The sequence below is a fragment of the Candida dubliniensis genome, chromosome 2 (assembly GCF_000026945.1).
Source record: "Candida dubliniensis CD36 chromosome 2, complete sequence".
In the NCBI taxonomy this organism is placed as follows: domain Eukaryota; kingdom Fungi; phylum Ascomycota; class Pichiomycetes; order Serinales; family Debaryomycetaceae; genus Candida; species Candida dubliniensis.
The window spans coordinates 1,016,107-1,040,277 of NC_012861.1; the positions used below are offsets into that span (position 1 = coordinate 1,016,107).

The 24,171-nt window shown below is 33.7% G+C and overlaps 10 protein-coding genes and 2 non-coding genes across 12 annotated transcripts, besides 1 other annotated feature; 4 read left to right on the forward strand and 8 right to left on the reverse strand. All coding sequences in view use genetic code 12, as the record gives it.

The window, feature by feature from the left end:
- Positions 1-44: 44 nt before the first annotated feature.
- On the forward strand, positions 45-902 carry CD36_19400 (hypothetical protein, C. dubliniensis-specific; the record flags this gene model as incomplete). Its single annotated transcript, XM_002418374.1, has 1 exon — positions 45-902. The coding sequence occupies one exon, from the start codon at positions 45-47 to the stop codon at positions 900-902; it is 858 nt and encodes a 285-aa protein (XP_002418419.1).
- A 60-nt stretch (positions 903-962) lies between these two features.
- Positions 963-2,348, reverse strand: CD36_19410 (LAS seventeen-binding protein 3, putative; the record flags this gene model as incomplete). The annotated part of the gene is made up of 2 exons (XM_002418375.1): positions 963-2,223; positions 2,302-2,348. 2 exons carry the CDS (start codon positions 2,346-2,348, stop codon positions 963-965), a joined length of 1,308 nt encoding a protein of 435 aa, XP_002418420.1.
- Positions 2,349-3,622: 1,274 nt separating this feature from the next.
- On the forward strand, positions 3,623-4,852 carry CD36_19420 (transcription factor IIIA, putative; the record flags this gene model as incomplete). The annotated part of the gene is made up of 1 exon (XM_002418376.1): positions 3,623-4,852. The coding sequence occupies one exon, from the start codon at positions 3,623-3,625 to the stop codon at positions 4,850-4,852; it is 1,230 nt and encodes a 409-aa protein (XP_002418421.1).
- Positions 4,853-4,947: 95 nt separating this feature from the next.
- Positions 4,948-9,753, reverse strand: CD36_19430 (protein RLR1 homologue, putative; the record flags this gene model as incomplete). The annotated part of the gene is made up of 1 exon (XM_002418377.1): positions 4,948-9,753. The coding sequence occupies one exon, from the start codon at positions 9,751-9,753 to the stop codon at positions 4,948-4,950; it is 4,806 nt and encodes a 1,601-aa protein (XP_002418422.1).
- A 359-nt stretch (positions 9,754-10,112) lies between these two features.
- Positions 10,113-11,561, reverse strand: CD36_19440 (NADPH:adrenodoxin oxidoreductase homolog, mitochondrial precursor, putative; the record flags this gene model as incomplete). The annotated part of the gene is made up of 1 exon (XM_002418378.1): positions 10,113-11,561. One exon carries the CDS (start codon positions 11,559-11,561, stop codon positions 10,113-10,115), a length of 1,449 nt encoding a protein of 482 aa, XP_002418423.1.
- Positions 11,562-11,690: 129 nt separating this feature from the next.
- Positions 11,691-11,762, reverse strand: tRNA-Asp (GTC). Its single transcript has one exon. It is a non-coding gene; the product is annotated as a tRNA-Asp (tRNA).
- Positions 11,763-12,294: 532 nt separating this feature from the next.
- Positions 12,295-12,546: a mobile genetic element (fragment of copia-like Pol ORF).
- A 514-nt stretch (positions 12,547-13,060) lies between these two features.
- tRNA-Gly (GCC) lies at positions 13,061-13,131 on the forward strand. Its single transcript has one exon. It is a non-coding gene; the product is annotated as a tRNA-Gly (tRNA).
- Positions 13,132-13,268: 137 nt separating this feature from the next.
- CRK1 (Cdc2-related protein kinase, putative) lies at positions 13,269-15,515 on the reverse strand (the record flags this gene model as incomplete). Its single annotated transcript, XM_002418379.1, has 1 exon — positions 13,269-15,515. One exon carries the CDS (start codon positions 15,513-15,515, stop codon positions 13,269-13,271), a length of 2,247 nt encoding a protein of 748 aa, XP_002418424.1.
- Positions 15,516-15,922: 407 nt separating this feature from the next.
- Positions 15,923-17,587, reverse strand: CD36_19460 (myo-inositol transporter; the record flags this gene model as incomplete). Its single annotated transcript, XM_002418380.1, has 1 exon — positions 15,923-17,587. The coding sequence occupies one exon, from the start codon at positions 17,585-17,587 to the stop codon at positions 15,923-15,925; it is 1,665 nt and encodes a 554-aa protein (XP_002418425.1).
- A 1,081-nt stretch (positions 17,588-18,668) lies between these two features.
- On the reverse strand, positions 18,669-19,535 carry CD36_19470 (complex III subunit cyt1, putative; the record flags this gene model as incomplete). The annotated part of the gene is made up of 1 exon (XM_002418381.1): positions 18,669-19,535. The coding sequence occupies one exon, from the start codon at positions 19,533-19,535 to the stop codon at positions 18,669-18,671; it is 867 nt and encodes a 288-aa protein (XP_002418426.1).
- Positions 19,536-20,565: 1,030 nt separating this feature from the next.
- On the reverse strand, positions 20,566-20,994 carry CD36_19480 (conserved hypothetical protein; the record flags this gene model as incomplete). Its single annotated transcript, XM_002418382.1, has 1 exon — positions 20,566-20,994. One exon carries the CDS (start codon positions 20,992-20,994, stop codon positions 20,566-20,568), a length of 429 nt encoding a protein of 142 aa, XP_002418427.1.
- A 1,316-nt stretch (positions 20,995-22,310) lies between these two features.
- Positions 22,311-24,149, forward strand: CD36_19490 (actin-binding protein, putative; the record flags this gene model as incomplete). Its single annotated transcript, XM_002418383.1, has 1 exon — positions 22,311-24,149. One exon carries the CDS (start codon positions 22,311-22,313, stop codon positions 24,147-24,149), a length of 1,839 nt encoding a protein of 612 aa, XP_002418428.1.
- Between the last annotated feature and the right edge of the window lie 22 nt (positions 24,150-24,171).

Consider the following 24,171-nt stretch of genomic DNA (forward strand, 5'->3'; position numbering starts at 1 on the left):
TGTAAAATCAAATTTTTACGCAATTTGCTGCTAAATTTGTTTAGATGGAAGATAAAGCAATGTTTCATAATGATAAAGAACATGTTGGGATAAAATCTTCCACCTTGAGATCATTATTTGGGTTCAAGGATAAAGTTTCTTTATCATCAACTATAGTTGCGAAACCGAACGAAGAATCTAATAACAATGACACATCCGCTGAAGAGCATTGCAGCCAATTTACATCAACAATAACTAAAACAGTGCATATCAGAGTGCCATTATTAGATGTCTTTCAAGAACCCAAATTCCATGATTATCATTGGAAATTGAAATTATTACCTCAATGGCAAACATATTTACTCATATATGTTTGTTTAACAAATGGAGATTCTTTAATAACTCAATTATATCAAGATATAAAAGAATTTATTGATTATTATCAAAAATTAGATGAGGTTGCTATTTTAATTCATTCATCAAATCAATCATTTCATTATTCAATGCTTAAATATTGTTCTCCCATATTTGTAATAAATATGGTTATTTCTAATAGTAAGTGGTTATATTTGATTAATAACTATATGATGACATCTGTATTTAAAGAAATGAATTTACAAATGGTTAAATATTATAACTTTGGATTTCCAAGAGTGGTGTTGTCAGTATTTGGGATACCAGCTCTGGTGAATAAACAGGAGTTGATTTCATTTTTTGAAAAATTAGGAAAGTTGATTTCAATCAAATTTGCACCAATTGGGAAATTAACAAAATTTCATGTTATATCATTACAATTCTCTAGATTTCTGAATTTCACAGTTATAAAATCTCAAATTTTAAAATTCAAATCTGCCTATTTATCATCAAAACAGGCATTAACACTTACAAAGAAACAAAAGAAAACAAGTGATCTTGTATTATAATACATAGTAATTCTTTCTCCTTCCTTCTCTCTGACTCAATTAGTAAACTATACACCCCTCTCAAATCAATTCAACATAGTTTGCTGGGAAAATACCAGTTAAACCATTGTTCCTTCCTGTCCACCAATCATCAATAGTATCAGTTTTTTTAAGAATATCAATTACATCACCTTTTTTGAAAGGTAAATCTCCACTTTGTTCTCCTTTGAATGTATATAAGGCAATTGCTTGTGTTGCATTTGATTTTTGAGCACCACCAAAATTGGGTTTTGAGGCAACTGATGGCCGCGATGGTGCACCAGATGATCCTTGATCTGATTTCCTTGGAGACAATCTAGTACTTCCTAAACGTGACCCCAATCTATCCACATCACTGTTACCTCTTGACCTGGATTTGTTATTATAATTAGTATCGTATATATCATCTTCCCAATTGGCTGTTTTCCGTCCACCAGCACTCCCTCCTGAAGATGTACCTCTTGTTGATGTTCGCCTATTTCGAGAGTAACCATAGTCATCCTCTGAGGAGTATTGATCTTCATCAGATGAATAATAGCCATTGGAATTGCCACGTCTCCTTGATCTGCTTGATGAAACAGTGCCTCGGCGATTTCTAGAAGCTGATGAGTAATCTGATGTGGTGTCTGAAAAATCATCTGGAATATCGTCATAATAGTCATCATTGTAAAGATCATCTTCATCATAAGGGAGTTTGTTACTGAAAACTCTTGAATCCAATACTCTCATCAATGCTTCACAAGCAGGAGGGATATCCACTTGACCGGCAAGAATATTTCTTGCCTTACAGTTGCTTCCGTAAAATTTTCTATTAGCTTCTCTTCTTTCAACAATTGCTGAACCTTCCAATGATACACCAGCAAATAACCCTTTTGTTTTGGAATAAGCAAAAACTGCGGATACACTACCAACAGTGGCAGTCCCTGCTGCTTCTGCACTTCTACCCAATGGTCCAGCAGCAATAGATACGTTAGTACCCAAAGTCACCGATCCTAATTGAGCAAAAGTATCAACTGCAGCCTTAGTATTTAATACAAACACGAAATCTGTCAATTCGGCCCCAATTTGACCACCTACACCAGCACCAGCAGTAACAATTGCTGAAGGTGCTGACCAAGATCCATCTGGCAAACGTGCAACTATCACACCTGATCCAGCTCTACCAGAAAACAAAAAACCTGCTTTTAAAACAGTTATAATTGCCAATCCTTTGGCATTTTTCAAAATTCTTGGAGGGATAACTTGATCAGGGCCAGCTATTTGATTGGGTTTGATAAATGATGATAAGATTTTTGCTGCTTTTCTAAACAATTGAAAGACGTTAGTATCCTGTAGATAATTTTTGTTCAGAAACTATTGCTAATGATATTGAGTTACATACTTTGATTCGCTTTTCAAGCTTCTTGGAATTGGATTATTAATACCCATATTTTATTGAAATTTTCAAATTAAAAAACCTATCGTTTACTCTTGATAACAAATGTGGGAAATAAAAAAAAAAAAAGAAAAGAAAAGAAATCAATTAAAACCAAACCAAAACGAATTTATTAAACCAAAAAAAGAAAGCCTGTCAATGGTTGGAAATATCAAAATAAAGATTGAGTATATATGACTTAAATTGAATCAAATATTTTGAGGAAAGAAAGTCTTGTGGAAGAAAAACTGGGAGAAAAAGGAAAAAGAAGTAGAAAGCAAATTTAGGGAAATTAATTTTGGGAGGGAACGAAAAAAATGATCAATCTAAATTTTTTGTGGTCAGTTAATTCTTTCCCACCCAAGAAAAAAATGAAAGAGTGTTGATTGAATTGAATTGAACAAGTCCACTTATCAACAACCACAATTATAGTTTGCATCAACGTGTAAACAAATTGTGTGTATGTGTGTACTAATCTTCTTCCAAGTGATTAAAAGGGGATACCAATAAAGTGTTTGTGTATTGTAAATACTATTTATTAAGCTCTTCTTCTGATTAAAGCGGCCATGTCCCTTCACAAACTCTATGCATGTTCACTTGGATGTTCATATCTACTTGGATGTGAGTTTAACAATACGTCATTATAGTCTCCAAATGTAATTGTTATTAGTAATATCCGGTCTTTGTTCCTTAGCATGATTGTGGTTGTCACATTCTTCTTGGTGCAGAAATAGGCGCAGGCCTCACCCAAGAAATCTCAGGATGTCTCGGCTGCAAGACTTATCCATGGTAATTCCGAAAAAACCAAAAAAAAAAAAAAATTAAATGGCCCACCTAGAACAGACAAAGTGATTACAATGTATTAAAAGTGATCTAGACCCTTCTATATCTTCTTGATGTCATCATTTGCTTTGGAAGTTGTATAATTCTGTTTTTGGAATTCGGTGGTTCATATTTGTACTGCGTGCTGGTTTTTGAAGGGTTACCCAAGATGAAGTAGCTTGTATCTCGTTTAGCACATAGAGTTTTTCGTCATGTGGGATTAGTACCAGGTTCTCTTTCTGTAATATATCGTAACCACTTAGCTTATTTCCTTGTTGTGGAAGTCGTTCTGTATGAAGATGTTATCAAATAGATTGAGCTTTTTTTTGTACCAGTCGCGACTCCTTAACATCGCGATTTATTTCTTTTCATGAGACGCATCCTCTCTCCATAAAAGAAAAAAAAAAAAACTAAACACCTTGTAGCTCATCTCTTTTTAAATACACTTTTTCCATTACTTTATTCTATGAGTGAAAGCGATGAAACCAAATCGGTATCATCCATAATATCAGCATCATCTTCATCACGTCCTAAGAAGTATATTTGCACATATGAAGGGTGTGAGAAAGCTTATAATCGACCATCGTTACTAGAGCAGCATTCAAGAACACATAGCAATGATCGACCGTATAAATGTACAGTGGAAGATTGTGATAAAGCATTTTTTAGAAAATCACACTTAGAAACACACATAGTATCACATTCTGAAAATAAACCCTTCCACTGTTCAGTGTGTGGTAAAGGAGTTAATTCTCGACAACACTTGAAAAGACATGAAATCACTCATACAAAATCATTTAAATGTACATTTGAAAATTGTGAAGAAGCATTTTATAAACATCAATCTTTAAGACATCATATATTATCTGTTCATGAGAAAACGTTGACTTGTAAAGAGTGTAATAAGGTTTTCACGCGACCTTCGAAATTGGCTCAACATAAATTGAAGCATCATGGTGGATCCCCTGCTTATCAATGTGATCATCCTGGTTGCTTTAAAAATTTCCAAACTTGGTCGGTATTACAATTTCATATAAAGCAAATGCACCCAAAAATTAAATGTCCTTTATGTGGTAAAGGTTGTGTTGGGAAAAAAGGTTTATCATCACATATGTTGAGTCATGATGATTCTACCATGATTAAGATTTGGACTTGTGATTATTGTGATGTGGGAAAATTTGCAAAGAAAAATGAATTAATAGAGCATTATAATATTTTCCATGATGGTAATATCCCAGATGATTTGTTAAAGGAAACTGATGTGAAAAAACTAGAAGATCTACTAGACCAAGGATCCAAATTAAATAATTTGAATGAATTACAAAAAGTAAAATCAGTCAACAATGATGATGAAGAATATGACTGTCTAGACGAAAGAAGAAGTGATGCTAGATCAGATTCAGTATCAGCTCGAAGATCAATCAAGTCATTTACTGCTTCTTTGGAAGATTCAAAGAATATTTCTCAACTTATTCTGAATAGTGGGAAAATCAACTGTCCTAAAAATAATTGCGACAGATTGTTTTCAAGGGAATATGATTTACGTAGGCACTTGAAATGGCATGATGATAACTTGCAAAGAATTGAATTATTCTTAAATAGTATAGAAAAAGAGGAAACTCCAGAAGGTGAACCTTTGGCTAAAAAAGCTAGGATAGATTTACTATCCAACGAAACTTCAGTGATTTCCCGATAATATACATTAAAATTAGAATACAAAGATTATTATTTTTTTTTTTGTAGCTTATTTCACATAGTTAACTAATAAATAGCTCTCAATACATCGCATGCTTAATGTCTGGGTCTCTTATCGTATCCTCTTCCACCAAAACCATCAGCACTTCTCTTGTCATTTCTTCCAGTGTTTCTACTGTCTCTGCTACCTTGATTTCTGGCTCTATTGTCATAAGTAGGATTCCGGTTGGTAGCTGGTCTACTATCATTTCTAGAATTGCTGTGGCGTCCATAATTATCTCTGTTTGATTGATACCCTCGAGAATTCCCATAATCATTTCTTCCTCTAGGGTGTTGTACAGGTGGTAATGGTGGTGGAGGGGGGATTGAAGCAGACTGTGGTTGTCTTGAGTTTTGTTGACTACTTGAACTAACACCTTTACTAGATCTTACGTCGTTTCTAAATGTATTGGCATTTGATTGTCCCAGTGGTGGACGTGAAGAACCAGCGCCATTAGATGATTCTGCACCTAATGATTGTTTTTTGATTGTATGTTGAGGAGGCAAAGGAGCACGTCTAGCTTCTGACCGCCCAGAAGAGTCGTCTTTATTTCTGGCAACCATTTTTTGAGGAGGTAATGGTGTACGTTTGGGTTCAGATGGGCCCTTAAAATCTTCCTGTGAGATTGACTTTTTAGTTTCATTCTGTGGAGGCAAGGGAGTTCGTTTGGGGCCAGAATCCTTTGGTACTGATGAATCCGATGTCTTTGTTGAATTGTCACCCGTACTGTCTTCTGTTTTGGTAGTCAGTTGTGTTTCACCGTTATTCTGGACAGATTTAATTTTCTCCATTGCTTCTGAGTCTATTTTTTCTTGATCTTTGCTGTCCTCCTGTTTGGCATCCTTTTCATCATCAATTGTTTCACCGCCAAGTGGCTCAGAATTCAAAGTTTCATTTCCTGTGTCTGAAGAGATTCGAGATTCTTTATAAGCTTGTTTCATCTTGTTTACTCGTTCCTGTAACTTGTTCTCTTTAGACAATGAATTAGGTGACGTTGGAACAGATGTTAAAGTCCGTGTTTGTGTTTGTGTTGGAATTGGAGTTGTCTGTCTTGAATGAGCTTCTGATCTTGTTTCAACTGCATACTTTTCATATGATCTTCCAATTGGTGTGCTTCTTGTTTGAGTTCTGGTACCAGCAGCCAGTGAATCATAATTCAAAGATGCAGCAGCTAAAAGCTTTTTCTTTTCTTCTTCCTCTTTGGCTAATTTCATTTGTTTTTCCCTCTCTAATTCTAATTCCTTTTTTCTTTTGGCTTCTGCTTCTTCTTTAATAATCCTTTGTCTTTCTTCCTCCTTTGCTTTGATTATTTTCTCTTTTTCTTCTTCACTCATTGAAATAAAGTCCCAAATAGGAACCCAGTTCTTCGATTTCGATTTGACATGAACCAACAATGCATTCGAGGCTAATTTCAAATCATTTCTCTTTTCTGTTGTTGATATTCTTTCAATCAAATCAACAATCTGTTTACCATGGTCATCAACACTTGGATACACAGCTAACAAATTCTTCAAAAATATAATGGTGTTGTTACGCGAGATATATTCAGGTGCTTGTAATCCTATTCTGATTTCTTCCAAAAGCAATGAATGATAATCGTAAAGGAGCTGTTTGAAATTATCAAAAGCAATTTTATCTCCATCTTGATCTTGCAAACCAACTTCTCCATATTTAGACTCATCTCTCCACCCTTGTAATGTTCTCAAAATATCAGCAAAAAACAATCCAATGTTCTCAGCTTCTGTAGGAGTTGATGAACATAACGTCCCAAATAAACTTTCTGATTTGAATAACAAGCCTAAAACATTTACCAACGAATAGTTGTCAATCCTCATGGAATTCAATTTGAAAAGAAATCTTGCAGAATAAACGGCGTCAAACGAAGAAGTGATTGCTCTTGGAAATATACACTTCTGAATAAACTCCTCAAAACCTAAATCAATAAACCAATTGGATGAAATCAGCTTTAATTGTTGCTCGATTTTCTCATTTTCATGTTTATGTTTGGCTCTCTCATCTGCCAATGTTTTTTGATATTCTTCACAGGTTTCCAACTCTTTTCGTTGTTTATCAATTACTGTACGGGGTAATTCTTTATTTTTCAAATTAATGACAATAGAATCCTTTAAGCTTTTGATATTTGATTCGAGTTTAACAGTTTCATTATCATAAAGTTCATTTGTGTAGTTGATATCATGTAGCGAAAGCTTCCAAAAGTTATCAAAAATTGAAGTCGTGGACTCAAGTGAAAGACTATCCTTATCTGTCTCGTCTCTAAATCTCCAGACTTCGTATGCCCATGACCATGGTACACCAAAATCCGACAATTGTTTTATCGGCATCAAATTCAAACTCTCATCATATAAGTTGATTAATGTAACAAATAATCGGATTACTGCATTTACGTCATCACTTTTGCTAACCAAAACTTTCAAATATGATTCGTTCCCGGTAAAAGTCACGTCATTCGATATACGACAAAGCAACACTAGCAATTCGTTAACCGCATCAATCTCATTCATACATTTAATAAGATATTTCCCAGTGGCTCTTCTTTCAAATCGAAGATCGTCTATAGTGTTATAAACAATTTTTTGTAAAGATGACCCACAATTAATCATATCAATTTGGTTTATTGTCAAATTTGTTATATGTTGAATACCTCCCATTGAAATAAACATCTCCTTGAGTACTAGTAAACCAATAGTGTCTCCTGAGTAAAATGATTTCAATATAAACGCTAGTATAGTCTTTATGTCAATAGCATGAGGGTATCTTTGGCAAATTTTACCAATAAATGAAGCCAATGATTGAACCCACTGACGCTCACTCATCCCGTTATAGGTACTGCTTCGGCTAGAAGCTAATCTTATCAATATGGCAGCAGTTAAATTATCCCACCCATACGCATTAAAGTATCTAGCAGTTTCAACAACCAAGGTGTTCAAGTTATCATAACTCTCAATCTGTTGCAAAATTGTTAACAAACAAGGCAATGGATTAGAAAAACAAATTTTGGCTAATCTTCTCATCATGGGACGAACATTCTCCTTTGATAATCTTTTTAAAACATCTTTAGTTGATTTTTCAGCTTTGCTATAAGCTATTTTGATTAGTGGATTATTCTTGGCTAATATGTTGTATAGTTCCCCATAAAGACTGAATCTGTCTTCAATTGGAAAGAACAATAATATTTCAAAAGCTTTGTTTATTGCAATGGAATTCTCTTCTATTAATGGCATTGCTGGGAAAATAAAGTTTTTGAAATAAAAGAAAACTTTGCTTTTATCTTCTTCTTTGCACAACAAGTACCGCGTAACTTCACAAGTTTCAATAAATATATCTGTGTCTTTCGCAAGATTTGGTCCGTTAAATTTGAGAAGCTCATTTGAAACTGCTATCAAACTATCGATATCTTCTATTTTGGGAAGATCTTTTGAAAACTCCCTATAAAAATAAGTAAATTTTTTGTTGCCATATCCATGTACTAATGGATAAAAACTTAACAAATTGGTAACAGGTGAATGTTCAATAAGAACTGTATTATGTGGACGACTAATTGTTGTTCCTTTGGGCTTTTGAAGGTTACCTATCTCTTCGTCACTGAAAATTCTTAGCTTGCAGTATAATGGATTAATCATAGTTGCAAATAATCTGTTAATTAAAAATGTGATTTCTTCGTCAATTTGAGCCAAATATGGATACTTTGTCAAAATGAATATCGCTGGCCAATAAAGTCCAACTCCCAAGAATACTTTAAGAAACTGGTATTTCATGTTCACTTTTAATAAGCTAGCCAAATCTTTCTCTGTTGCTGCTTGTCTGGTTTTTCCTTTCGTCTTGTTTTCACCTTTTTCTCCTTCTTCATCCTCTTCGTCAGCTAGTGGTGCTGCAAGAGCAAGAGCAGTGGCCCCAGCAACTAATACATCACGATCCAACTTCTTTTTGTACTCGGCCTCTAATTCATCCATTTCCAATTCATCTGAGCCCATGAATTTGTACAATGATCCAAAGCTTACAAATCCTTCTTTGATAAAAATGGCCACAAGACACTTGTATGTTTCAGGTAAGTCTCTTGTGCCAGTCTCACCCACAAGCTCTAGGCCAATTACTTTGGCTGCTGTTTCACTTCCTCCAATGCCAAGGCTTGATAATGAGGAATTATCGCTTTCAATATTTGGCCACCACCTACTCTTTCTCAAAAGATTTAATATGAAATGGTAATGAGGCACTATGGTTGCCGTGAATACTTGAAATAACAAACTCAAACATCTGTTTGGATCAAGATCATAATGACCAATCAATTTTTCCATAATTTGAATAGCATAATCAAGTTGAAATTCAGCATCGCTGCTATCTAAAATATAATACATTTCTGACACAAACTTTGAATACCCTTCCACTTCTTCATGAAGCAAATTGAACTTTTTTTGCGTGAAATATTCATCCCTAATCTTGTGACTTAAAGTTCTTTGGAAATAATCTTTTGGAACAATTTCCACTGATTTTAAAAAATCCGAACTTAGGTGTAAAGCTAATGTCTCTATTTTGATTTTATTGTCTCGGAAAAGTAAATGCAACAAGTCATGTATATTTTTCGATACAGCAAACGAATTGAGAACTTGGAAAAAGATTCTTGCATGATCATCCGACTTTATTGCATGAGTGAAAAACTTTTTGATATCATTGACATCCAATTTATCTTCTTCAAATGTTATTAATAACTCTGTGAAAATTTGAGCAAGAATCTCTTCTGATTCTGCGTCGTTTTCTTGGTATGACTCCAACACTTCAAATAGCAGATCCATTCCACTACCAGAAAAGTTTTCAATCACCTCTTCAGTAATGTACAGTAAAGACATTGTAGGGGTGATAAATTTATTCGTGAAAAGTGTGCTTGACAGTTGGACTTGAAGTTGTTGTTCATTCAGTGATTAGTTTTTTTTTTTCTCTCTTTGTCAATTGTTTTTTTTTTTTTTTTGCAAACCTTTTGGTGGATTTTTCTCAAAACGGTAATGCGTGCTCTTACAATCAACAATTAAAAACTGGTAGCTCTGACATTAGTGAAGGAGGCATTTAACCTACAGAATACCACTACCCAATCTATCTTTTCTGGTTTGATATGAATTGTAATGATACCAAATTTCTATAAATAGTCTATACATTTGTACTCCCTTTCTGATAATAAAAATAGATTTGTAGGGAATGATTAATTAACTTCCTACTTCATCACATCCAACATTTCATCTTTATTGCACACTTTGAGGCGACTCTTCCCTAATGCCTCACCTTTTTCAAGTTCGTAAGTGTTCAATTTTTCCCACTTATCCCAATACATAGCATTTGAGAACTCTAACTCCTTGTCGGAGTTGGTTTTAATATATGCATCATTTGCTAAATCTTCTAGAATCTTATCAGCGGTGTCAAATGAATCCATCATTGTCGATGCGATTGCTCCTTTGGGTCCATTCTTGATCCATCCAGCAGCATACCAACCTGGCTTGAAAACAGCATTGTGTTCGTCTTTGTCCTTCGATTTCGTAGATAATATTCTTCCACTTTTATTTTGAAGTCTATTTTTTTCATACCATATACCTAACTCCTCCAAACCTTGGATTGGAGACCCTTGGTATCCTATTGATAAAATAACTAGTTCATTATTTTCTGTCACTGTTTCATTCGTAGGTTCGACTTTGTGAGGAGCTAAAGGATCATTTGCTGGTTTATTTATAACAAACTTTGTACTTTTTAAGAGATTGTTTTCACCTGGTATGAATTCTATTGGGCTTTTATAGTATTCTAATTCCCATGAGCGGTTGGTATCTCCCTTTTGTTGCTTGCTATATTTTTCAAGAAGTGATACTCTTCGCTTATCAACTCTTCCCAACTTTTTTGTATCAAAATCTAATAAATCTTTGGCCAATGGTACAAATTTAACAGGCAATTCTAATAACTCTCTTATTTCTTTGTTAGAAAAGGCTGACTCCAAAATTCCTCTTCTGGCGATTATTCTAACGTGTTTGACAGTGCTTTTTTCCAACAATTGTTGGGCGTCGACAGAAATATCCGTTTTAGCCCAATGTTTACGAGGGTCAGCAAGTAATATTCTAGCCACATCCAATGCAACATTACCATTTCCAATAATTGAAACTGTATCAATTTTATCTAGTGGCGGAGGGATATACTTGTTCTTGCCATAATAGTCTGGGTGTCCATTATACCAATTCACAAATTGTCTAGCTGGAACAACTCCTGGTAAATCTGCTCCTGGGATAGAAAGCTTGTTATCTGCTGATGTACACCCATAAGCCAACACAATTGAATTGTAATTGTTTTCCAATTCCTTTAAGGAGATATCCTTCCCAACCTCAATATTACCCAAAAACCGCACTTTGTGGCGGCTTTCTGAATTTCCAAAATCTTTCATTATGTTAATCATATGATCTTCACAATTTTTCACCTCCGGATGATCTGGTGCTACACCATATCGACTCAACCCATATGGTGTGGGCAATTTTTCAAAAAAATCAATGCTCAATTTGACATCTGGTGAGGATTTGTTAAGCAAATGATGGGCAGTATAGAACCCTCCAGGTCCTGTACCAACAATTGCAACTTTGAATGGTTTGGCAAGAAGGCGAGTGGTATGTGATAGGAACCTTGGTTTCATGATATTTAAGGAATACTGTTAGGGCTAAAGGCAATTTGTAGATTACAATGGAGAGTAAAAAAAAAAATTAGGATCGATGTCCACAAAAATATAAAACTGTCCTGTTTTCACAGGAAACCAAAAAAAAAACTCTCTTGCGGGGAATCGAACCCCGATCACGCGCGTGACAAGCGCGTATTCTGACCGTTAAACTACAAGAGAAACTCAACTGCGCTATTGCAGTGAACTTGCTGACAAGAAATGTTTTGGGATTTTGATACAGGTAAATAATATTCAAAAGTTTGTTTGCTAATTGGATGATATTACACTACTTTCCAGGTTTTATTGATTTATGATTGTAAATTGGACTTTTTATGGTGTATTAGACAGTTTATTTTAGTCTATTAATGAAATTGTGTCACTATAGGCTTCATGATTTTGACAGTATTTAGTCGGAAATTTGATCCAAATTTAATTTTCTTCCTTGGTTTTTCATAAAAATAGTTTCTATATTTTGTATAACAACAGTAGATTTACTTCTAAATAAACTTGACTGCTAATTTCCAAGAAATAGACCTTCTTTGATTTGGTTTATACTTTAATAGAACATTTGCTTTATAACTAGTTTAGTATGTTTACAGCCACTGAAATCTGACACATACATTATTTCTTTATATTCAATGCAATTCCTCTTGTGCAGTGTTGCACTACTTTTATTATTTTTTTCACACACTTGAGATTACTAATTCTCAACAACACTCTCTCCCTCAATGTAAAAAGTTCGCAAAGCACTTTGGATACCACAATTTTTTTGAATTTGAATTTTGTCAAGTCCTTTTGTTAGTATATCAGCTTTCATTTCATTTGTTGGCATATGTTTGAATTTTATGATACCATTTGCGACGTGTTCTCGAATAAAGTGATATTTTATGTCGATATGTTTTGTTCTATCATGTTGGACCGGGTGTTCTAAGTTTTTAGCAGATTGATTATCCTCATATTCTGAATGTACTAATCATTCCATCGAAAGTATCTATATGGAAGTCACAAGAGTGGTCGACTATACCAAAAGAGTCATGTACAAGTGAACAAGCAGTAACTATGAATTGTGGACTGTTTGTATCATGAATCATGTTCCAGTATTTGTTTGCCACTATTGATTTTTGTTTAGGTACTTGAGATTACTTACAAATTACAAATTAGCAAACCAATTCATTAGAAATTGGTATTAGTTTAGAATTTAGTTAATTTTGGTTAATGTATTTAATTATTGTTATATATGTTATGTAATGTAAAGTCCAAATTCTACTCTTGAATCTTGTCTACTGGTTGACCAGAGTGTCTCGTATTAACACATAATAATATACTACCTAAATCGTTACAACCACCATTAAATACAAAAATCAACAGAAGAACTCAAAGAAACGTGTTAATCTCAAAATTGTCAAACTTCTGATAACTTATGAATGTGACAAACCAGTAAGTTTCAGTTGTCAACGGAGTACTTCAATAGCTCAGTTGCAAGAATGGTTTAGTGGTAAAATCCAACGTTGCCATCGTTGGGCCCCGGGTTCGATTCCCGGTTCCTGCATTTATTTTTTTCATTCTTTCTTTTTGAACTTTTACATTCAATATAACCTCACAACATTGGAACTCAATTCCAACTTCTTTTTTTTTGTTTTGTTTATAAACTCTATTAATTCACACTATTACAAATATTATACAAGATTACATAGATTTGTGACTTTCTGATAATTTTTTAAACTTCATTTTCTCATTTACAATTCTTTTATAAACTGGCAATCTTTGTAATTGTTCAAATGCCATAAACCTTTCAAATACAACTGCATTCTCACCAGTGAAATTACTGTCATCTTCAACATCACTCACATCACTTTCCAGACTAGTCTTGGATATTTTTGGTTTCTTTAATGGTGCTGGTGGTGTCAGACTACTAACCAACCTTTTTGTAACCTTCAATGGATTAGAAGCAGCAGGTGCTGTGACCGATTTGGACAGCAACAGCACTAAAGAACTGCTTTTTTTAATTTTTGGAATTGCCAAACTTGGTTTGACAACTTCTTTCTTCTCTTCCAAAGGTGGTTTCTTACTCCTGTCATCATTCAGACCATTTGCTGGTTTCATAGGATCTTTTTGTCGCTCTAACGATTTATTCCTGGTCTGTTGTACTTGAGTACTACTTGGACCCATGGGTCTTCCAAATATGTCAGTTGGCCCACGAGCCCTTGCTCTTGGTGGCTCCACATCGGCAGTGCTACGAACACCATTCAAACCCGGTTTCCTCTCAAGTGAGTTTTCTCTAGATGCAAACTTTTGAACTGCTGTCTTACTAGTGAAATCTGCCTTTGATTGTGAAATAAACTGCAGTTTGGACGGAGATGAAGGTTTTGATTCTTTGGAAACATTTATTGGTTGATAATTTTCATATTTTTTCAGTAAAGACTCTGTGCCAATGTGTTCTCGGAGCTTTGCTGTGGTAGTCTTTGATATGTAGGTATCCATTCCACCTGTGTCAATTCTATTGTGAGCATCCCTCCGTCTTTGTTCTTGTCTTGTAGTCGGCTCAAATTCTCCCCAAGCATCATATGAATCCTTATTGTCATTTCGTATTCTCAGTTCGTAATAGTCCTTGCGTGCTCTCAGTTCATAATGGTCGTTATAGTCTGTTTTCCCAGTGCTAAAACTTGTTTCTTTGCCACCAGCACCACCAGCACCACTACCAAAAATAGAATGGTCCGCATTGTATCTTGATTCCGAATGATTGTCGTAACGTATTTCAGTGGGTGGCTTTAACTCACTGACAGCTTGTTCTTTATCTTTTAATTTTTTGAACCGTTCTTTGTCAATTTCGTGACTTTCTTCAAATTTGGGCATTTCTGTTGGTAATAATGGCAATGGATCAGTACTGAAAAATCTGTGATTCAAAGCATCCAAAGCATTAAGTCTCTTATAAGGATCTAATGTTAATAACCCACTCAACAAATCAATAGCTTCAGTAGGCATGATACTGGCAAACTTTGCCTCTAGGCTTCGTTTACAAGCCAAACCACAACTATACTCATTTTTATTGGGTAGTTTTGCAGCATCTGTCCATGTCAATGGTGACCCCACTAATTCAAAAACAATTTGAGCCTGATGTGAATCTGATTTCCCCACCAAAATTGGTTTCCCAGTAAATAATTCGGCAAATACACATCCAATCCCCCAAAGATCAACTGCGGTGGTATACTTTCTTTCTCCTAATAATATTTCTGGTGGTCGATACCATCTAGTCACAACCAACCCGGTATATGCTTTTTCCCCTCCACCAGGACCCATCCCTAGTCTTGGGACGTTACCGTGATATACTCTTGCCAAACCAAAATCTGCAATTTTCAAAACACCATCTTGACCGATCAAAATGTTAGCTGCCTTAATATCTCGATGCAAAAACTTTTGGTTATGCACATATTGAATACCTGTCAATAATTGTTGCATAATACATTTTACTTGCCCGATTTCAAGTTTAATTTTGGGATTCTCTAGTAATCCAACAAGATCACTTGACATATATGGGGTCACAGTATAAAAAGAGCCTCTTGTAGTTATAATATCGGCTCGATTGTTCATTTTTGGCTCTTCAAATATCATATCCTGTATACTTAAGATATTCTGATGATTTAATTGCTTCAAGATAGTAATTTCTCTCATAGCAGTGATGGGGAAACCTTCCTTTGCAGAATGGTTGATCAACTGCTTGATTGCAACTAACAGACCATCTTTTTTGGATCTTGCCTTTTGAACAACCCCAAATGTTCCTTGACCAAGTTTCTCTATCACTTCATAATCCTTTAATCGAGACATTTCATGAATGTGACCTTCTGAATCAGGTGCGATATTTATTGGTACGCTCGGTGTATCATATTGCCTTTGATCATTTGACCTCGCCACATGATGACTAGCAATAACAGACATTATTTTCTCTTAAACCAATAAATAAAAAAATAAATGTCTATGATTATATATATATGTAATTTTCTGAAAAGGTGGTGGAAATGAAATACTTGAACAATGCTGAGTGGAATTAGGATTGCAAAGTCACTTCAATCAACATCAATCCTAAATTTTAAGAAAACACAGACAAAGCGGAAAAAAAAAAAAAATTAAGACACAACAACTACATCACCAAAATCATCTTTTTTTTTTCTCTCTCTCTTTGACTTGCTTTCTCGCAATCTGATAAATTCTGCATATTATTGAACATGCTCACACGACAGATGATACTTCCAAGATTTGTCTCTCTTTCTTATAATATATTATATAATATTATTATAATGTTTAAAATCATGCAAATCATATTTAGTATACTTACTAGATTGAACTTATACAGTTGGTTTTGATTTAGCAAACTTAGAGCGTTTCTTTCTTTCCTTTGACAATTTAGCAGCTTGTTTTACATTGAAACCATTGGATAAGAAATCTGTGGTTTCTTCCAATTCCAAACCAGCAGTATCTGGCAACAAGAAATAAACAAAGAAGAAGGCAATAAAACATAACCCAGCAAAAAATGAAAATGTCCCTGTTGGAGTTATATTCTCCAACATTGTTAAAAATGTCGAAGCGATCACCAAGGAACCGGCCCAATTTGTACATGCAGCATACATTGCACCGATGGAACGTACATTGACATCTGAAAACAATTCAACACCAACCCATGCAGCATTACCAATACCTATAGCATAAGAAGCAACATACAATATCATTCCTATTATCACAACAATTCCCCAACCATTGATCCCTCTAGATACAACTGTACCAGTGCTGAAATCGACATTTAAATAATGGAAGGCAACAGCACAGACAATTAATGAGATGCACATGCATGGCATTCCTACCAACAAAATTCTTCTTCTACCAACTTTATCAATAATGCAAATGGCAATTCCTGTAAACACAAAATTCGTGGCAGCAATGATAATAGAAACTGCTGTGGCATTATGGAAACCAATGGTTTCAAAGATGGTTGCACTAAAATACATTAACGAGTTAAACCCAGTGAATTGTTGTATACCTTGTAAACCACATGCAAGTATCAAAGCTCTGAAATTTCCTGGAGTGGTATGAATAATCTTGATAGATTTCCATGCCTTTTGTAAAGGTCCATTACCTGGGACAGTTGAATCGGAGGCAATCATTTCGTCAATAGTGGCACTAACAAAGGCCTCTGAAGGGTCAACGTGTACTTTTCTTAAAACTTGTCTTGCCTTTTCAAAGTTCCCATTCATCACGTAGAATCTTGGTGTATCTGGTAAAAACCAAAATAAAATAAATTGTAGAACTGGAGGTACCATACATAAACCAACAGATACTCTCCAACCATGGTCCACTCTTGTAAGACCCCAATTTATGAAATAGGCCACTAATTGACCACCAGTAATAAAAATGACATTAGTAACAATTAATCTACCACGATACTGAGCAGGAGCCAATTCTGAAATCATCAAAGGAGCAATCAACGATGCAATACCAACTCCCCAACCTAAAACAAATCTTCCCGCAATCATAGTCCAGACAGTATGGGCAGCCAATTGTATTATTGTACCGACAACAAAAATGATATTTGAACCCAATAATACTCTACGTCTTCCAATCAAATTTGCTGATATACCACCAATAATAGCACCAAGAAGAGCTCCTAAGGATGTAGCAGAAGTTATAAATTCCTTTTCACCTGATGTTAGAATTTTGTTTGATAAATCTGTACCAATTTGAACTAATGCTGAAGATATATAACCAGTATCATACCCAAACATAAATCCAGAAATTGATGATGCAAGTGTTAATGCAAGTACCATTTTTGATGGACGAGCTTCTGATTCAGATATCTGAACCGAGGATGTTTCGATAGTACCATGATTAGTAGTTTCACGTAGCAACCCTTTTGCAGAAGATGTTGATGAAACAACAGATGATTTTGAGCTGTTGACTTCATTTTCTAATACGCTAGTAGTAGCTTTTTGTTGGACATTATTGGATGAACTTCCCATTTTTTTTTTTTGTAAATTCCCTCAAAACAAAACAAAGCAAAGCAAAAAATAAAATAAATGATAATAGTGATACTTATAAAACTATGACAGTAGTAGTAACAATGACGAATATATTAAAGTTAGGTATTTGGAACAACCGTTGATAAAATAAATAAGCAAAAAAGTAAAGTTAAATAATATCTGTGAAAGAAGGAAAAACACAACAAAGTGATCAAAAAAAGAAAAGTAATTAAAAAAAAAATATATAATTAAGGAGAATTTTTTCGGCGAAGATGAAAGGGAGGGAGAGAGAGAGAGAGTACGAAAAAAAACAAGGGAAGAAAAGTTTGATGATTTAAATAGTCGAGAATTTGTTGAGTGAGTGAGTGGGTGTGTGGGTGGTGGGTGTGCTTTTTTTCTTTTTGTGTTGGTATTAAATGTAAATATGTACATCCATCCATACCACTTTTTAGACTGAAGTGGGGTTTTCTTTTTGATACTAAATTCCAGAAAATTCTACATATACAAAATTTAACAATGATTTTTGAAAAGACTATTGGTGAGTTTATTGGAAAAGTAATACAACAAAATGGGTATATTCTCCTAAATTATAAAATCAATACAGAATCCATGAACAAAGAATCGAATTGCATAGAAATTCGAAGGAAAAAAACGTAACACGAAAATCAGAGAGCAACTTTCGGCGAGAAATAAAAAAAAATTCACCTGTAATTTCGCCAGAAGAGAAAAAGAAGAAGGTCGTGTTGCCATTAACAAAATCAAGAGACGAAAGATCAGATAAATCTGAACTGAGTCAAAACCAACTTACAAATTTATAAATACTTTAATATTCGTATATTCTTTTTGTTTTTTCAAGATTTTCATTTATATAAACAAAACGGTTAAATTAACTTTAGAAAAAAAAAAAAAAAAAGAAAACAAAATATAAAAGAACAAAACTCTTTTTACAGATAAAAACAGAAAGCCCATAGACTCCAATTTCTTTTTTTATAATTTTTTTTTCTTTCTCTTTTTCTTTGTAATGACTGAAAATCTACTTCATCCTAAACCTTCCCCCCTTATCTATCATGCTCAACTAAATTTATTTCTTTGGTGGATCGAATCTGAATTTTCTGTTCTTGATTGGAGTCCATTTGAATCTCTTGACCCAGATGGATAACAAATACAATGAAGAAAGAACAACAAGAGCTTTCAACCCCCATTTCTTTCTGTCATCATGTTCTGGTTCAGAAGCCCAGTTCAAGAAAGTACTGACATCTTTAGCCATTTGAGAAGTGGTAGCTGGAGTACCATCTTCGTATTCAACCAAATCATCAAACAAAACTCTACCCATAGCAATAGCACCACCTGGGAAGTAAGGGTTATAGTTGGAACCGGCTGGTAACACAACACCTGCTGGTGGTTCGTCTGGGTAACCGGTCAACAAGGAGAAGATATAATCACTTCCACCGTGTCTGGCTTTAACAATCAAAGACAAATCTGGTGGATAAGCACCTTGATTGGCAGCTCTAGCAGCTTGTTCGTTTTCATAAGGACCTGGAATGTAATCAGCCAATTTACCTGGTCTCTTTCTTGGTTTACCTTCATCATCTGGTTCATCGTCATATTCTAATTCTTCAGCCATAGCTTTAGCTTCAGAAGTGGTATGAGAAACACCAACCAAGTTTCTCCAAGCAATTCTGTCTAAAGAGTGACAGGCAGCACAAACTTCTCTATAAACTTGGAAACCTCTTCTAATTGATGCATGGTCAAATGTTTCAAACATACCGTTATGAGGCCAGTTGTAAGCTGGTGGATGTAAACCATGTTCTGCTGCAGTCATAGCATCAGCAGTCATAGAATCTTGATACAACAAATATGATGCAGTTAAACCAGTGATACCAACACCACCAGCAATGAATTTTTGAACCATTGATTGGTTCATAGTTTTATATGCTGTTCTAAACATTGTCAAACTTAATATTTAAACCTATACTATAGTAAACTCGTGAGGACTGGAATGTGTTCGATGGAATAGATGTTGTTAATGTTGTTGTTGTTGCTGTAGTTGTTGTTGATAATGATATATTTTCTCTAGATTGAAACAACTTCTTATTTCAAATTATCTTTATAAGGGAAAACAAAAAAAATCAAACAGGTTGGAATAATTATTTAGAACAATTCCTACTTTCTTTTCTTATCACAGGTAGTAGTTAAAGAGTCTGACTAAACTGTAGGATTTAAGTGATTATTGAATTTTGTTTTCTATTCAGGTTTTTTTTTTCTTCTTCTTCTTCATTTTCTTTCCATTGAATGAAAATTTATTGGGTACTGTATATAGCCGGGACAAAATGTTTGTTAACAATTATAAAACCCTCAATATTATTGGCTGAAAAATAACCATCTTAAGAATGAATGCAACACTACACTTAGAAGATCCAGTGCGACACTATATAAATTGGCACGCACATTTACTTTCACTTTGTTAGATACTATGACTCCTCCATGACCACACACACGCAAACAGTATTAAACCCAGTTTGAATACGGAAACGCATTTTGCAACATCAAAGTATTTGTAGGATATGTGGAATCTGATTCGATATTTGATGCCGATTGAGGTATTTCAGTGTAAGCCGCATTATTATTTGGTGTGGACTTTGCTCTGGTACCAACAAGTAGACACCACTATCACCATTTTTTGTGTGTCAGTATCCCGTAGAAGCAAATCAAAGATGATCCGTTTAAAATCGTAAAAGTATACAAACGATAGAGGAGTCACTACAGGAATTGCTAAGTATCTATTAGTATTCCAGACACTATGTAGTCTGAATCATACATTACGTAATCTACTGATTCTTATTGTACATTATAAGCAATTATCGACATTTGTTTTATATACAAAGTAATAGTCTGAATTCTAGCTTTATTATCATCCAGATATACATGACACATTTTCTCTCTATTCTATCCAAAATCCCAGAAACCCCATACTCATCTTACCATTTCTCAACGGGATTTTCTTTATATGCAAGGTAATCATCCCAATTGAATAAACTTAATTCCGTTTCATTCCGTATATCTAAATCCCACAAGCTTTCTTTATCTCCGCTTTTATTTGGGTTTACTAAAACCCAATCTTCATCATTTTCAAAATTTATAACTAAATTCATAGATTTTGATCCATGGGCTTTTGTGTAAATCTTTATTGAATTATATTCAACATTTCTATATGGTCTTAAAGCGCCTGTAGTATTAATAATTTCATGCAATTTTTCTAATAGTTCTTTGGGAGTGGTTGATTTCAAATCAATATCTTTGATAATATGGTTTTTCACGTTTCTATAAGGAAATGATTTTATGATTCGGACTGTAATTAATGAATCTGTTGCTGGACGTGCGTTTGAAGTTAATGGATCAGATGACATTGCTAATATTGTTAGTAATACAACCAGGTTTATAGAAGTTGATATCCACAGTTTTCAAAATTTTTTTTTAGTTTTCAAATACAATCTGAGAACGGGAAAAGAAGAGTCGTGTAAAAGTTGTTAATATTTTGTCTCCAGTCGATACATTAAAGATCAAAGACAGTTGACATTTATTAATAGCTGCAGAAGGAAGAAAAAAAAAAATTTAAAAACTTTTTCTCCCAAAACGTCAATATAGTTTCCATTTTGGGACAGGTGATCCCCCCCCACCAAAGGATTTACATTATGATGATGATTATGATAATGATATATTGTTCCGAACCAATTTACCCTTAACATTCCAGGATGTAACTATAATAATTTGACCTTGGTATTTTTTTTCAGCTCTCCATCTTGTGTTTCATGTGAACAATACCTTAGTATTCTTGTTTGTCTTTGCCTTGGTAGTAGTAGTAATAGTATTTGCTCATTCAAAAGAAATAGATATTGTTGTTTAAAACTTGCAAACATTGAAGTAATGTGAATACAAAGATATGATTGCTTGTACCTTGTTTATTCTTCTATTTTAGTCCAAAAATATTAAACGCGTAATGTAATGTCATTGGTCCCATTGCCTTTAAATTTTTATGGTGAATCGATATTTTCATCTAAACAATGCATTTTGTGTAGACCAGCAATATATAGAAAAATGCTTTAATTAAAGATGAAAGGAAGTCTTCTACTCCTACTATACAATGGCGTTTGATGGAGATTATGAATTATTGTTACCAAAGAAAGAATCGCGTGAAATTTTATCATTATAAATTTCCTCTCTTACACAAAATGTATTGTATTTTAGTAACGATTCTCGCCACGACAAAATTCACCTAACAATAGTTTAATGCATGGTTTGTTGAAGTACGATAATCATCATTCAATTGCATGCACAGTTCAGACATTTCATGTTCTTTATTTATTTTTTTTTTTTTTTTAATAATGAATTTGAATTGTTATTAAAATTCTTTCAAGTACATACATACATATATATATAATTGTAGTAGGTTTCCCTGTTTCAATTTTTACTTTTTACCCTTCACTGAATCAACTCGATTTCGCAACCACCAAAAGTTTAGAGTTTTACTTAAACAGTTGTGAAACATATGTTTAACATTTCGAGATAATCCTTGATAATACATATACGTTGGATATTTATTTATTTATTTATTTCCTCCTTTAATTCATTAGTCTGTTTTAATCAATTTTTCATCTTCAATCCGAAAATTAAATCCTCCTATCATCTCCGCCCCAAAAAAATTTCATTTCAGTCATTTCAAACCATGTTTCAAAAACAAGCTTCACCCTGGGAATATTTACAAGAGGCAACATTAGTCAGATGGGTTAATACAAAACTTATTGAAGATACTTTAAGCCCTCAAACACCTACTTCAACCTGCCAAAACATTTCCCAAACAATCAACAATCTAACCAGTGATTTACATGATAGTTTAGTATTGACTAAGCTTGTCAATAGATTAATTTATGAAGTTACTTTAAATCCTGACCATCCAATGAATAAAAAAGGCAATTTATATTATCTCACACCTATATACAATAAACCAACTTTCAAATTACAAAAACTAGAAAATCTCCAGGATTTACTCAAATTTCTAAATATGATTCTCAGTATCAATGTCACTTCCATAAGTCCAGAGAACATTTTTGATGGTAACCTTAAACTAACATTGGGCTTGGTTTGGTCTTTATTTATATTCAATACCTCAAGTGTATTTCCTGGAACTCCAACTTATCTGGGCATCAAAACCACTTTATTAAAATGGATTAATGGAATTTTAACTGATACATCTATAAGAAATTTTAGTAAAGACTGGGCCAATGAACCAGAAATAATTTTATGTGAGATAATATCTAATTATGATCCCAATATACCTCGTGGGATTAGTTTATCAAAATTATTGGATTATCTTGAAGAGTCTATAGCGTTCCCCAAACTAATAGAGCCAGATGATTTCCAATATAATGACGAAAAATGTATGATTGTGTTTTTGGTCGAGCTATATAAAATTTTTGAAATTGAAAAAAGTTACAATAATGTTACTGTTGATAATCGGTTTAGATTTGATGAAATAATTAAAGCAACAGTTGAAATGTTCAAGTTAAAAAGTCAATATGAGTCAGATGCGTTGAAACTTTCGAACCAGTTAAACACTTTAATCAACCAATTATCTTTGGATATTTCTGATTTGAAAGATGATTTTACCATGGATATATTGTCTTGTTTACAATTGTTGGAAGATTCACTTTTAGATTCAACAAAACTATCTCATTTCCAAAAAAATTTTGATTGTTTAAATATAAAACTAACTTCATTAGTCAATATATTACAAAGATTTCAAAACTTTAGATTTGAAATTAAATCTGACTTGGTATACCAAAGTTATCCACAAATTATCCAAACCCTTGGCTCAATTAAAAGCATGCTAGGGTTATTTGGTGATATTGATTATATTCCTGCTAGCAAGACATTAAACATAGATCCTATTTCCACTAAATTAGAACAATTGATAACATTAGATTCTTTGATTTTAGCAGAAATCACTGAAGTTATCTTAAACACTAATAGTGAAGAGTTATTTGCCAAATTAAATAAACTCAAACAAGTGAAAACAAAACACAAGTTGGTAAAAGTTGAATGTGAAACTACAATTGAATATTTCTTAGGGTTTTTCCATAAATTAGAAATGTTTGAATCTTCTTTGCAAACAACACTCCCCATGAAATATTTTGAAGCTTGTGATTTACCTGATTTTAATAATATCACACCAGAATTATTTGATCAATTTAAAACTGTTATATTAAGACACAATAATTGCCATCATGATAAACTCTTTAGAGTGTTACAAGAACAATTGGTTCCTTCCGACTTTTCAAATACAACTCTTGAATTTTTCACTAGACTAATACCTATAAAGGTTTCCCCAATATCTTCGAATAATGATTCTAGTTTCGATTTAACTTCTTCAACATCTACTGATGAAGGTGATGATATTTTTGATGAGTTGCAACAAAAATTAGACTTCCATTTACTGCTCACCAACAATAAAGTTTATGATATTCAAGAGTTTATACGAAGATTTGAGAATGGGTTTAAATTATAATGATAACTATGATAATAGAGGC